Source organism: Heterocephalus glaber, unplaced genomic scaffold, assembly GCF_053883595.1.
Source record: "Heterocephalus glaber isolate CG9 unplaced genomic scaffold, H.glaber_assembly_v1.0 deba00001457, whole genome shotgun sequence".
NCBI lineage: Eukaryota > Metazoa > Chordata > Mammalia > Rodentia > Bathyergidae > Heterocephalus > Heterocephalus glaber.
The window spans coordinates 24,354,204-24,370,214 of NW_028258305.1; the positions used below are offsets into that span (position 1 = coordinate 24,354,204).

The 16,011-nt window shown below is 34.9% G+C and overlaps 1 protein-coding gene across 4 annotated transcripts in view; it reads right to left on the reverse strand.

Moving 5' to 3' along the window:
• Positions 1-16,011, reverse strand: part of Camkmt (calmodulin-lysine N-methyltransferase) — a 442,726-nt gene that overhangs the window by 407,586 nt on the left and 19,129 nt on the right. For all 4 annotated transcript variants that reach the window (XR_015452987.1, XM_004839379.4, XM_004839378.4 and 1 more), the window contains exon 3: positions 2,982-3,046. Coding sequence is in view for 3 of the 4 variants with exons in the window: in XM_004839379.4 (XP_004839436.1) it covers positions 2,982-3,046 (65 nt within the window). In the remaining variant the exon portion in view is untranslated. The remainder of the gene's footprint in view (positions 1-2,981; positions 3,047-16,011) is intronic.

Below are 16,011 nucleotides of genomic sequence, written 5' to 3' on the forward strand. Positions count from 1 at the left end.
TCTAAAATATTTTAACATTTTTCTATTACCAAAAAATAATATTAGCCTAGAAACAAGTTTCTGAAATAAAGGGTAATTCTATCCTTTGTTCATTTTAGACTATTAGAAACATTTTTTCTTCATTTTAAATATTCTTCAGTTTACTATCACGATAGTGATTTAGGAACAATATTTTTGTATACAACTTTCACGATCAGGATTAAAAGACGATATTCCTATACTTAAAACCAGAAATACAAAAATTAAACTGACATTTAAAGCAAAAACAAAAAAGAATACCAAATTGAACTAAAAAATCAGGCATAAAATATATTTATACTAATAAATTGATGAATATATTAAGTATATTATAAAAAATCAAATGGCAACTTGTAAATACATGTTTATGTTTTTATATGGTGAAAGCTTATAGCTATTCGTTATTTATTCCAATTAGACGCTGTTGAGACAGAATTATGAGTGTGGCGCCCTCTGCTGGGTTTATAGTCAAAAACTCAACCTAGTAACCACAATTTCTGTAAAAACAAATAAAACTTGAAGCATCAAGTGAAAAATCACTTTTTCGATCCATGGCTACTTTATGCCCAAGATTATATAAAAATTATAACCAAAGTTAGTTTATTGGAACAGGACTTAACCAACTTATTATTAAGTAAAACATCAAGACATTTTTTTAAAATAGAAAATATAAACCAGTGTGGTGGTTGGTTCCTACCTCTAATTCCAGCACTCTGGGAGGCTGAGGCAGGAGGATCACAAGCTCAAGCCCAGCCTGTGAGACTTAGGAAAACCCACTAGCTCAGTGCCAATGTCCTGGGTACAATCTCCAATACCAAGAAAAAAAAAGGGTTAAAATAAAAACTATACCAAACATGTTTTAATAGGTCTTATTTTTGTTACCACTTCTAACACTTGACAAAATATTTATGTTTTTAAGACCTAAATTATAATAAACTACTTTAGTAATTTTATCTAATTTTCCTGGCTTGTTAGTTCAATCAAAATTATTCATTTTACAATATCAAAAATAACAATATTTTTTATGGAAATTTATTTTTAATTGATAAATAAAAACAGGTACTCATGATCAGTAATAATTAATAAACAGCTTCCATTTACCAAGTGTCAACTCAGAGCAATGCAGTGTGTGGGTTCTGTACATTATATCCAGTCTTAAGAAATGAAAAACAGGGCCGAGGATTTAGCTCAGTGGTTCCGCCACCTGCCTCGCAAGCATGAGGACCCAAGTTTGATCCCTGGTACCAGAAACAAAACAAAAGAAATGAAAAACACTGATGCTCACAGAGATTATATAAATTTCTCAAGATGAAGCTCAGAGCCAGGAATGAAATGTAGGTGGGTCATATTCCAAAGTCTCAAAAGAAATCCTTAACCAATTTCATGCAATTTCTCCATTCATTACTGCAACAACTTACGAGTCCACAGGGACAAGATGATGGGGAGAATGTTAGAGAAGAACAAGATGATTATTCATCTGTAAAGTAACAGTTTAGACCTTTAGGAACTTCTTTTTATTTTATATAATGCTGCCAGCTAGTGGCTCTATTTCATACTGAGTCATAGGGAACAATACTTGATGTTTGTTTGTTTGTTTTACCTTACTGAATCAAAACTTCTGCATTTCCCTTCCAGGATCATGTTCTAAATTATGTATGAATGTGGACAACTTAATGACATTTAGCCTTATCTCAGCATGGGACTGTCTCCTCAACCAGCATTAGTCGCTAGTCCTTGTCTAGTCTTTGCTTAGGTCCCAATGAAAATATAACATCTGCCTAAATAAGAAAGAATTTGCTAAGTGCTGAGGTGTAGAAACTAAAATGTACACCTGTAACTGCCCATGAAAGAGAAGCCTGCCTTATTTTAAATACTTTAGAATAATTTTAGGATATTTATAGATTCTTTAGGGACAAAAATAAAACTTTTCTCTACAAAAAAATGTGAGTCAGTGGTACAGCACTAGGCCCTGGGCTCAATCCCTAGTAGCATTAAAAGAAGTGGGGCGGGGGGCCGGGCAGGAAAGGAAGAAATGCTTTCCATAATGTAGACATAATAGAAAAAATATTGTCTGAGTATTACTGGACCTTATTCTATGAAAGATCTATGTATCTGATAAAGCAGTACTGTTAGTAAAGTATGTTTAGACAATTATAATTCGGAAGTTTCACTTGAGAAAAAAATATGAGTACTACTTTTACATTTAAAATCATATTTCACTAATAATTCACTATCTTAAGATAAATATCTTATACAACAAACAAGAAAGAATACAGAACTCTCATTATGGTATGTTTTAAAACTCAGTGACATAAAGATATTCTTGGCTGATTTTTTTCATAGTATGACATTATTTTTAAATTATTTAAGTGATTTGCTCAGTGAAGAAATGTGTCACCATTTAATCAGAGGCTTAAATAAAAGGTCAATATATTCTGAAATCTATACGAAATATAATATTTCACAAAACAAAGATATTGTGGTATTAAAGTATATGAACAACATGGAAAACATGTTCTGGATTTAATCTCTGGTCAAAGTGCAAAGCAGCATGGAGTTGAATAGAAAGCACCAAAAACACAGTAAAGAAATAAATAAGATCTTCTGTTGGATTAACTTGGAAGATCACAATGAAAACAAGAAACCAAAAGGACAGTACTGGAGAGTTCAGTGGTTCTTGTGACATACATTCTGTGTGTGTCTATGCCTCTCTCTTTTCTCTCTCTTCCTACACCTTCCTCCCTCTCTCACCTGCACAATGTAAAAACTACCATATCTCATTGAGTATGCATTTTATATGAGGCTTAATTTGCAAGAGAAAAAGACGACTCTCTATTTTATGTATACATGTATATGCGCATAAACATATATACACATTAGTAATATAATAAACATTGTGAAAAAAAAGTTAAGTTAGCTTTTTAAAACATTAAACATTTCTATAGAGGTAGCATATAACTTACAAACATTTCCTGTATTGTCAAAGCTGGTAAGAACATCTTCAACATTCAAGGATCCATTATTATGCCTATAAAGGAATAAAATATCTTCATTAGTGATTCTGAAATAATAACATCTAATTTTTTTAAAAAGCTGAGACTGGGGCCAGTGATTTAGCTCAGTGGTTCCACTGCCTGCCTCACAAGCTCAAGGTCCCGAGTTCAATCCCTGATACCAAAAAAAAAAAAAAAAAAAAAAAGCTGAGACTGTATTATGATAGAACCAGTACTAATAAGCCCTTCTGTGCTATATTTTTAAAATATTTTCTGCCCACTAGAGGGAGAAGAAAAAAATCAGAATGGTCTTTATAATACTTAATGCAATAACATTTCTTGATTAATCAACATCTTAAAACATTAATTTTTTAAAAACTACTGTTGTTTTAGTTACACAAAGGTAAGTTCTTAACCTTACAGACCAACCCTCTCAAAGAAAATACACTACACTAAGAGATTCTTAGCATCAAACAAAAATGATCACCCTCCAGAACCACATTCAATGATATGTAAGTTTCCATTAAGACAGTGGAACAAATTCAGACCTTCAATCACTAAGAACTCACCAGAGCCTTCAGGTCTGCACATTCTATCTACAATCTGTTCTAAATGTCAGTGGGCAAAGTTTTTGTAGCATTCTTGGACCCAAGGGTCAATAGTTCATAGGGTTTGAGTTACTTTTCCACTAGCTGTTATTTTGTTCCTTATTTATATTTTGAGTTTTTCATATAAGAGAAACCATGTGATATGGAAGCTTCTGTGTCTGATTTATTTCACTTAACATTATGGTCTCAACATGCATCCATTTTCCTATAAACAACTCAAGTTTATGTTTCTTTACAGAGTAGTACTCCATTGTGTATAAACAACACATTTTTATTTATCCATTCATCTGTTGATGGACATATAAGTTGCTTGCAAGATTTAGCTATTATTTCTTCTTTTTTTTGTTGTTAAATTCTTTTATTGGTACATTTTAGGTATACAACACAATTACACTTCTCATTGGGAATTGTACCTTTACATAATGCATCTTGGTTCTTATTTTTTCCCCATTCCTAGCCCTCCCTTCACCCCCTCCACCCTTCCCTATTTACAAAGACTTTATTTCCATTTTTTCCATTTCTCATCATTTTTCCTTTTCCTTCTTTCCTTTCCCCTGCCCCTCCCACTACCCCTACCCATTTGGACCTTTTCTTCCTATTTTGCATTATCGATTATTCATTCTAATCATTGGTACATTTTAGGTATACAATATAATGACATTCATCATTGGAAATTTGCACCTTTATACAGTCTCTCTTGGTTCTTATTTTTCACCCTTGCCCAGCCCTCCCTTCAACCCCTCCATTCCTCCCTATTTACAAAGATTTTGTTCCTATTTTTCCATTTTCTCATATTAATTCCATTCCCTTCTATCCTTTCCCCTACCCCTCCCACTTCCTTCCCCTTTGCCCCTTTTCTTCCTATTTCACATTACCTATTATACATTTTAGTCCTTATTTACACTTTCAGTTTCTCACACCAGAGAAACTATTCGGTATTTATACATGTGTGTCCTATTTATTTCACTTAAGAGTATCGCTTCAATGTGCATCCACTTAGCTATAAATGTCTCTAATTTCTCATTTTTTATGGCTGAGTAGTACTCCATTTTATTTTTAAAAACCACATTTTCTTTACCCAGTCTCCAGTTGATGGGCATTTGGGCTGTTTCCAAGTTTTGTAGCTATTATTTCTTGAGAGTAGTATTTCATAAAGCAAGAAAATGTACACTACTTTTTTTCTTTTCTTTTTTTCCTTTGGAGACAAAAGTCTCATTAAGTCTCTACCAGGGAGGACTTGAACTTGGTAATTCTCCTGCCTTGGTCTCCCAGAGTGCTGGGATTAAAGGCGTGCACCATTACACCCAGCTTACTCTATGGTATTTTTAAATAGGGTAAAGGGTACACAAACAATGAATCCAATCCTACAACTCTAAAGCACTTCTTAAAATGAAAAACAATTGTGAAGTTATTAGAGTTTAGAAACCCTGAAACACAGAATCTCATGAAAGAATGTCAACAATCATTGTCTTTGGTGGTATAAGAATTAGTGTTAAATATGGCAAAACTGCCACGAATGCAGTTTAGTAAACATTCAATTTGATTACTTTATTTCCTTCCCAAATGCAAGAGCTGTTCTTTGTCCAATAAATCACCAAAATTTTTTTTGAAGTGTCAACTCTAGTAGACCCTATTTACACTTAATCTTCCTATTATTTACCTGCCTTGTCTAGACTGAGGGATTAAATAGTAATGCTTACTAGGAAGGGACTTTTAAACTTAATTCCTTACAAACTTCAGGCTTAGCATATACTGGTAATTAATGTTATATTAAAAAGGACAATTTCTCCCAACATATGTAGAATACAAAAAGTTTACTCCTTTTTTCTCTCAAACTCCAAGCTTAAAAATTGTTTCCCAAGACTTTAATTACCAAAAGCCAGATTATTCTCCCTAGAGCCAAAAAATTTTTTTTCACTAGCACCTAGAGATATCTTAGAATTGTAGACCTTTTAATTTCTTCCCAAGAATGGCCTATGGAGCAACAACTGAGGGACAAATCACTGGGGCAGTTAATTATTTGAAAAGAAAAATAAAATTAAAAAGCTGATAAAAGAAAAAACTGAAACCTAAATGAACCAAAAAGTTGAAACTATAGGCTGAAAGTAAGCCAGAACCAAAAGTAACACCAAAATCAGACAACAAAAGAAAAAACAGACAAGATGGACTTCATCAAAATTAAAAACTTTTGTGCATCAAAAGACATTATAAAGAAAGTGAAAAGACAATCCACAGAATAGAACAAAATATTTGGAACAAAATATTTACACATCACATGTCTAAAAAGGGCCTAGTGCCCAAAATATATTTTTAACTTCCCCAAAACAGCTAGTAGAGAGGGTTTTTAATATTCTCAACATAAATAATTAATGTCTGATTTGATAGATATGCTGTTTAACCTGATCTGATCATTATACATTGTGTACTGAAATACCCACTGTGCCCCATAAATACATAAACCATGTGTCATTTTTAAAAATAGTTTAAAAAATTCTCACAACTTCATAGCAATAAGATAAACAACCCAATTTTAAAATGAGAAAAAGACTTGAATGCAAAGACCACATGGGAAGATACTCAATATTATTAGTCATCATAGGAATGCAAATTGAAACCACAATGAGATATAACTTCACATCCACTAAAACGTCTACAATTTTTTTTTTTTTTTGGTACCACGGATTGAATTCAGAACCTTGTGCTTGCGAGGCAGGTGCAGTGCCACTAAGCTAAATCCCAGCCCCCGATTTTTTTTTTTTTAATTTAAAAACAAGTGCTGACAAGCCTTGGAGATAAACTGGAACCCTCATATATTCCTAAGAAAAATGTACAAAGGTGCAGCCACTGTGGAAAACAGTTTGGCCATCCTGAAAAAGTAAAACACAAAGTAACTACATTACCTAGTAATTTCATACCTAAATACCTAACAAGAGAATTCAAAGTATATGTTCACATAAAAACGTGTACTTGAATGTTGACAGCATTCACAAAGGCCAAAAAGTAGAAACAACTCAAATGTCCATTAACTTATGAATCTGTATAGGAAACATGGTATTATCCATAAACTGGGATTTTATTCAGCCACAAAAAAAGAAATGACATATTGATGCATGGTACAATATGAATCTTAAAAAGTACATTATTCTAAGTCTAAGACAGCCACAAAAGGCCACATACTGTATTATTCCATTTACATGAAATGTCCAAAACAAACAAATTCATATAGAAATAGAAACTACTAAGGGGAGAAAAAAGACAGGGAGTCACTGGTAATGTGTATGGGCTTTCTTTTGGGGGTGATGAAAAGTTCTAGAATTAAATAATGGTGATGATTCACAACATGGTGAATATATTTTAAAAACACTGAACACTACACTTTAAAATGGTTCTTTTTAAAAATGGTGAATTTTATAGTATATGAATTTTATCTTAACAGAAAATTGATTTTGAAAAAACAGAAAAAGTAAGCCAGAGAGTAAAATAGGCCCAGAAGAACAAACATTAGACAGTTATAGAGAAAAAGTTTTAAATTTTATTTTATTTTATTTTTTGGTAATGGAGATCGAACATAGGACCTTGCGCTCGTGAGGCAGGCGCCGGAACCATTGAGCTAAATCCCCGGCCCTAAATTCTCTATTTCAGATGTGACTTGCTTTGAAAGCTTTTCAAAAAAAGTGGCTGAAAACTTTTTCCAATGTTATAGTAAGAGGAAAGTAGTAGATGCCTTCTACATGTAATATAGAAAAATCTGAAAATTTTTCAGGGGAACATTTCAATTTACTGAAACTTTGGGCATATTTATATATAAGTCAATCATATAAACAATTAAAACAATCTAAAAACCTAAGTTATATCTAACCTGTATCTATGACCTGAGTTACATGAAAGTATGGATTTGGGTTTTCTGCACACACTGGATCATGTTTTATAGATCCTATAAAGTTCCCTCTAAAGAGAACAAAAGCTGTTTAATACTCACCACTGGTTAATGTCACTCCTAATTTTAAAACACTATTCTAGCGCCGGGGATTTAGCTCAGTGGTTCTGCCGCCTGCCTTGCAAGCGCAAGGACCCGAGTTCGATCCCCGGTACCAATAAAAAATAAAAAAAATAAAAACACTATGCTTTTAAATATAAATCAGTATTCATATTTGCTCAGTTGCTAGCCTTGTCAGGCTTTAAAAAGACACTCATAATATAGCACACATATAAGGATAATGTGCCAGCCACCTAATTTTATAAGCATACCATTCCCATCACTAGTTTTTACTTACTAAGCTCTCACAAGGCACATACTAAATTTCATGGAATGATGGTTTGATTTGCCTTCTCTTTTCCCTAGAGAAGCAATATATGATCTAATTTCAGTACATTTATTACACTAAACAGATGCAATACGGTCTTGTCCCATTCTAAGCTCCTAGGACAAGCCAAAAGTCAAGAGTACCCGCTTTCTAACTTAGCAATCACCATAGCAACAGCAGTCTTATTCAAAGAAAGGCAGACAGTTCAGGTCTCTCAGCTTTTGCTACACGTATCTGAAATATGTACACATTTATAAATGAGTAACTTAGGTATGTCCATGCCTCTAGATATAATGAAAGCATTTAAAGCTTCCAGAATATATAAATTCCTACCACAGTGAGGTTAAGTTGAAATATGGAATTTGAGGAAAATTTCTAGTATCTATACAGCAAACTCTATAAAATAATAATAAAGTTTAGCTTATAAAGGTTAGTTTACAAGATCAGCGTTGTTTGTTTGCTTGTTTGTTTCTTTTTGGTATTAGGGATCGAACTCAGGACCTTGTGTTTGCCAGGCAGATGCAGCACGCCAAACTACATCCCCAGCCCTGCATATTTTATTTTTAATAAAAGAGTTTTAGTATAAACATCTCCTGGTCTACCCTAGATTTTTATCTACCTAATAGCAACAGCCTCTTCCAAAAAGTTCTAAGAAATAAAGCACCAGAAACACAGGACTTTGACAAGGAATAAAGTAGGAATCTTATCTTGGATTTTAACTTCCCTAACTCTTAAGCTTTTGAACACAGAGTTAACCATCCTCAGATACACAAAAATGATAATAGATCTTGGGAATTTCATAAACTAACTCTTACACTGTGCAGACTTTTGTTTCTGATGAAAAGTCACTAAGGAAAATTCTTTATTTCTTTATTTTAAGTATCATCATATAAGGGTAACAGAAAATAATGGTTCGATTTTAAAATAGGCTATTGTTCATACAGCTTTTAATAATATAATCGAAACACAACTGTGTACATTTAATTCACAAACATCTATTTATTCATCCTCCTAGAATATTTATTTTGAGTTTAATAAAACATGATTGCTTCATGAGAGGGAGGATAGTGTAGAAGTTAAATGTATAGGCTATGTTCCCATGTATAAAATGTTATCAATGGGAATAACTGAGTGAGAGCTAAATGCAAGCTACTGTACTAATTTTGCAAGTATGTATAAGTCTATAATTATGTATTTCAAAATAAAAGTGCTTCTAAAAGTACAAGTTGTAGAACCAGACTACCAGTGTTTGAATACAGGCATAATTGCTCATTAGCTATGTGACCTCTACCAAGCTACTAATCTCTATGCTTCACTTTCTTCATTTATAAAATGAGGATGATATTATTTACCTCATAAGACTGTGTGAGGATTAAAGACATGAACACATGGGAATGTTTCCAATAGTGCTGTCACATAGTAAGCACAAATCGTCAGCCATTACTGTTACTAGGATTATTTTTAAATTTATTCTAAATCACCTTTAGCCCTAGAATTCTGTAGGTTTAAGGTATTGCTATTTGTGCCCTACTAATGCGGAAAAATATTATGGAGAATGCAAAAAGATAAAAAATCTTGGCAGCCATTGGGGGCAAAATCTTAGCTCAAGAACTTGTGTTTTCACCATAACTTAGGATTCAGTGTCATATTTATATAACATAATTGTACTTATTCTTTCAAAAATGAGTGTGTCACAAAGAACCATGCTGCTGGTGACAAGTCTGTTTATAGTCTGGACTTGAGAAAACTACATTAGGATCATCTCCGCCAGGTGAATAACCTGGCCTTATTTGGAAAGATCTCAATAACATGAGATTTTGCATTTTCCCTAGCCACTTTTTTTTTTTTTTTTTTTGGCACCAGGGATCACACTCAGGTCCTTGCACTTGCAAGGCTGGTGGCGGAACCACTGAGCTAAATCCACAGCCCTTCCCTAGCCACTCTTACCAAGGCCTTGAAGATATCAGGAAACTTGCTACAATTTATATGTTCTGCACTTTATCAGCAGTGAATGTAAAAGAAATGTTTTAGGGCTTGGAGCCCTGACCCCATCCGGTACTCCTCTCTGCGGGTCAGCCAAGCAGCGTGAAGCTCCTCGGCTGCATCCTGGTTCCTGGCCATGCCACAGCGAGGTCCCAGGAGCGGCTTGGAGCCCCGCCTCCATCCTGTACTCCGATTAGCCACGCAGGCGCCTGCAAGTCCCAGTCCCCCCCCCCCCCCCCCCGGTCCTTCTGGCTCTTCTGCTACCTGGTCCCACACTACAGAGGCACAGGGGACTAAACTTCACATAGGTAAATGTGACAGATTAATAACTACCACAAATTGTCATTTTCTAAGCTGCGCTTGATACTATGGTATTGCTGATTGTATCATTTGGTCTAATATGTTGTAATTGATCTAATCAGTTTTCCTTCCTGGTATAAGGAAAATAAAATAGCCTCTGAGTCATTGGAGCCTCAAAACCTAAACACAAGCCATATCTGGAAGACACCTCTGAAAAGCAATCATTCCATAAGGGTTTTAAACACAAGCAACGAAGATACCTGCATTAAGGAATTTTGAAATATCAACCCAGGAATTAAACCAAGGACATTACCAAAAACAAAAATGAGAAGACATTTAAGCAAGGCACAAACTCAGACTTCCACCCCACAAAAGGCAACTTCTGGGGAAAACAAGGTGTAAAAGTCTGATAATCAACTACCTGGACACCCTGAACTGATAGCACAGGAGTAACAAAACAGACGAATGAGGCTCTAGAAAAATTCAAAACAGAAATAATCTCCCAGATAACTACAGATATGGTGAGCAGAGTGAAAGACATGATTAGAGGCTCTAGAATAGAAACAGATAAAAAAATAGATGAGCTCAGGAATATGCTGGAAGCCTTGAATGCCCAGCATAAGAAAGAAATGGAAACCATGATTGCCCAACACAAGAAAGAAATGGAATCCATGAAACAGATTCAAACAGATATTCAGGAGATCAAAAACTCCACTGAAAGCATGCCGAGAAGATTAAGAGAATGTGAAGATAGAATATCAGATATAAAAGACAGGATTGTGGTGAAGGACCGTGAAAACAGAGATTTCTTAAAAATATTAAGGGACCACGAGAAATCAATCCAGCAGCTGCTAGATGATGCAAAGAAGAACATAAGACTGATAGGAGTGAAAGAAAAAACTGGAGAAAGCACAATTGACATAAAAAAACTGTTCACAGAAATAATAGTAGAAAACTTCGCAGACAGAGGTGGAGTATTGGACAGATAAGTGAGGCACGTAGAACACCAACTAGGCTTGATCAAAAATAATCTACACCTAGACATATAATAAGTCAAGATCCCAGAAACCCAACAGAAAAACAAAATCCTACAAGCAGTTAAAGAAAAGAAACAAATCATAGCTGGGGATTTAGCTCAGTGGTTCCGGCGCCTGCCTGGCAAATGCAAGGGCCCGAGTTTGATTCCCGGTAGCAAAAAAAAAAAAAAAAAAAGAAACAAATCACCTACAAAGGAAAGCCCATCAGAATCATGGCAGATTTCTAAACACAAACCTTCAAATCAAGGAGAGCCTGGAGTGAAGTATTTCAAGCCCTAAAAGAAAATAACTTCCAACCTAGACTGTTGTATCCAGCAAATTTATCTTTCTTTCTTTTTTTTTTTTTTTTGGTGCCGGGGATCAAACTTGGGTCCTTGTGCTTGCACAGCAGGCGGCGAAACCACTGAGCTAAATCCCCAGCCCACAAAATTATCTTTCAAAATCAATGGGGAAATTAGATACTTCCATGACAAAGAACACCTGAGAAATTTCATGAACACCAAACCAGCACTCCAAACAATTTTATGCAATATCCTAGAAAAAGACAATGAAGGTCACAACTCCATGAGGGCCAACAGAGAGAAGACACCATGCAAGGTAAGGCACTAAAGGGAAAGGGGGGAAAATGAGAAATAAAAGAGCCAACAACAATAAAGCATCATGGCAAGAATGAGTCAATATCTCTCAATTGTAACTATCAATATTAATGGCCTCAATTCACCAATCAAAAGAAACAGACTGACAGAATGGATTAAGAAGCAAAACCCAGCAATATGCTGTATACAAGAAACACACCTAACTCAAAAGGAAATTCAAAGACTGAAAGTAAAAGGATGGAAAACAGTTCTCCACACGACAGGAACCCAGAAAAAACCAGGGGTAGCAATTTATTTGTAGACAAAGTAGATTTCAAACCAAAACTAATTAAGAGAGACAAAGATGGTCACTACATCCTTGCGAAGGGAACAGTCCAAGAGGAAGAGATGACAATCCTAAATATTTATGCACCAAATATGAATGCCCCCAACTATACAAAACAAATATTAATGGACATGAAAAACCAAATAAACAATAACATAAGTGTAGTGGGGGATGTCAACACCCCTCTATCACAAATAGACAGATCATCTAGGAAAAAATTAAAAACAAAATTCTAGAATTGAACCAAGCTATTGAACAAATGGACTTAATAGATATTTACAGAGTGTTCCACCCCACAATATCAGAATACACATTCTTTTCAGCTGCACACAGGTCATTCTCCAAAATAGATCACATGCTAGCCCATAGGGCAAATCTAAGTAAATGTATAAGAACTGAAGTTATCCCCTGTATATTATCAGACCATAGTACAATAAAATTGGAGATCAATAACATAAGAAACCGCAAAACACCCACAAACACATGGAAATTGAATAACACTCTCCTGAACAACCAATGGGTCACAGAGGAAATTAAAGAAAAAATTAGAAAGTTTCTACAAGTAAATGATAATCCCAGTACAACATACAGGAATCTGTGGGACACAATGAAAGCAGTTCTACAGGGGAAATTCATAGCAGTGACTGCCCATATTAGGACAACAGAGAGAACTCAGTTAAATAACCTAATGCAGAACCTCAAGCTCCTAGAAAAAGAAGAGAATAACAAACCCAAAGCTCGGACAAGAAAGGAAATTATAAAGATCCGAGCAGAAATCAATGCAATGGAGACTAAGAGAATGATACAAAAAAATCAATGAATAGAAGAGCTGGTTTTTTGAAAGAATAAATAAAATCGATAAGCCTTTAGCCAACCTTATCAAAAAAAAGAAAGAAAAGACACAAATACATGTACTTAAGAATGAAAAAGGTGAAGCCACAACAGATCCAGCAGAAATTCAGAGGATCATCAATACCTACTTTGAGAACCTGTACTCTAATAAAATGGAAAACACAGAAGAAATGGGCAGATTCCTAGATACGTATGAATTGCCAAAGTTAAATGAAGAAGATATAGAAATTCTAAACACCCCAATTACAATGAGTGAAATTGAAAATGTAATAAAATATTTACCAACAAAGAAAAGCCTAGGTCCTGATGGCTTCACAGCTGAATTCTACAAGACATTTAAAGAAGAGCTATCACCATCACCCTTTAAACTCATCAAGGAAATTGAAAGGGAAGCAAGGCTTCCAAATTCATTCCTGGAAGCACATGTTATTTTGATTCCAAAACCTGGGAAAGACCCAACCCAAAAAGAGAACTACAGGCCAATCTCCCTAATGAACATAGATGCAAAAATCCTCAGCAAGATACTGGCAAACAGAATACAGAGGGTCATCAAGAAGATCATACACCCTGACCAAGTTGGATTTATCCCAGGGATGCAAGGATGGTTCAACATCCGCAAATCAATAAATGTAATACACTATGTTAACAGAGTCGAGGACAGAAACCATATGATCATCTCAATAGATGCAGAAAAGGCATTTGACAAAATCCAACACCCATTCATGATAAAAACCCTACAGAAAACTGGAATAGAAGGTCTTTATCTCAACCTGATTAAGGCTATCTATGAAAAACCAACAGCCAAGATCATACTAAATGGTCAAAAACTGAAAACTTTCAAGCTAAAATCAGGAACAAGACAAGGATGTCCACTATCACCACTCCTGTTCACTCCTGTTCAATATAGTTCTGGAAACAGCCATAGCAATTAGAAAAGAGAAATAAATAAAAGGAATAAAGATAGGAAAGGAAGAAGCTAAACTGTCATTATTTGCTGATGATATGATACTTTACATAGAAGACCCAAAAAACTTGGTCAAAAGTCTTCTAGACCTAATTGACAGATTCAGTAGAGTAGCTGGATATAAGGTCAACACTCAAAAAACAATAGCCTTCTTATATGCAAATAGCAGACCCATTGAGAGAGAAATTCGGGAAATAATTCCTTTTACAATAGCATCTAAAAAAATGAAATATCTAGAAATCAACCTAACAAAAGAAGCAAAAGACCTCTATGCTGAAAACTACAGTACTCTGAAAAAGGAGATCAAAGAGGATATAAGAAAATGGAGAGATATCCCTTGTTCCTGGGTAGGAAGAATCAATATAGTGAAAATGGCCATACTTCCAAAACTACTATATAGATTTAATGCAATACCGATTGAAATTCCAACAATACACTTCACAGAACTAGAGAAAACAATCCAAAAATTCATTTGGAAGCAGAAGAAACCTAGAATAGCAAAAGCAATTCTAGGCAACAGAGACATGGCTGGGGGTATCACAATCCCCAACTTGAAACTATACTACAAAGCTACTGTGATAAAAACAGCATGGTACTGGCAAAGAAACAGACCCAAGGATCAGTGGAATAGATTAGAAGATGCAGAAACAACTCCAGACATGCTCAGCCACCTCATCTTTGACAAAAGAGCCAACCACCCTCATTGGAGAAAAGATAGCCTATTTAATAAATGGTGTTGGAAAAACTGGATTTCAACCTGCCAAAGATTAAAACTAGACCCATACCTATCACCATGCACTAAACTGAGATTGAAGTGGATTAAAGAGCTAAATATCAAGACAGAAACAGTAAACTTGCTGGAAGATAAGTTAGGTAGAACTCTCAATGACATTGGTATAGGAAAAGACTTTATGAACAAATCTTCAGTAGCACGGGAGCTAACACAAAGAATCAACAACTGGGATCTTATCTTATTAAAAAGCTTCTGCACTGCAAGAGAAACTACCAACAGAGCTAAGAGACAACCTACAATATGGGAAGAAATTTTTAGCAGCTGTAACTCAGACAAAGGTCTACTATCGAGAATATATAAAGAATTGAAAAAAAATCAGACCCCCCAAATTCAAAGACCCAATTCAAAAATAGGCATCCAAAATGAACAGACATTTCTCAGACAAAGAAGTAAAAACAGCAAATAAATATATGAAAAATTGTTCAACATTACTGGTCATTCAAGAGATGCAGATGAAAACAACACTGAGATTCCTCCTCACCCCAGAAAGAATGGCTGCTATCAAGAAATGAACCAATAACAAATGCTGCCGGGGGTGTGGAGAGAAAGGAACCCTTCTCCGTTGTTGGTGGGAGTGCAGACTGGTGCAACCACTGTGGAAATCCGTATGGAGATACCTCAAAGAACTAGGACTAGAGGTCCCATTTGACCAAGCTATTTCCCTACTGGGTATCTTCCCCAAAGAATTAAAAGAATCGATATATGTGCACCTGTGTTTATAGCAGCACAGTTTGTAATAGCTAAAATTTGGAAACAGCCCAAGTGCCCATCAACTGGAAACTGGATAAAGAAGATGTGGTTTTTTTTATAAAATGGGGTACTACTCAGCCATAAAGAATGAAAAACTAGAGTCATTTATAGCTAAATGGATGCATATTGAGGTCATACTCTTAAGTAAAATAAATATGACACACATGTGTAAATACCAAATAGTTTCTCTAGTGTGAGAAACTGAAAATGTAAATAAGGATGAAAATGATTAAGACAAATAATTGATAATTTGAAATAGGAAAAGATCCAAAGGGGTAGGGGTGGTGGGAGGGGAAGTGGAAAGGGAAGAAGGGAAAGGAAAAATTATGAGAAAGAAAAAAAAAAATGGAAACAAAGTCTATGTAAATAGGGAAAGGTGGTGGGGGTGAAGGGTGCATAGGTAATGGGGGAAAAAATAAGAACTAAGATACATCATGTACAGGTACAAACACCCTATGATAAATGTAAATGTATTGTATATCTAAAAT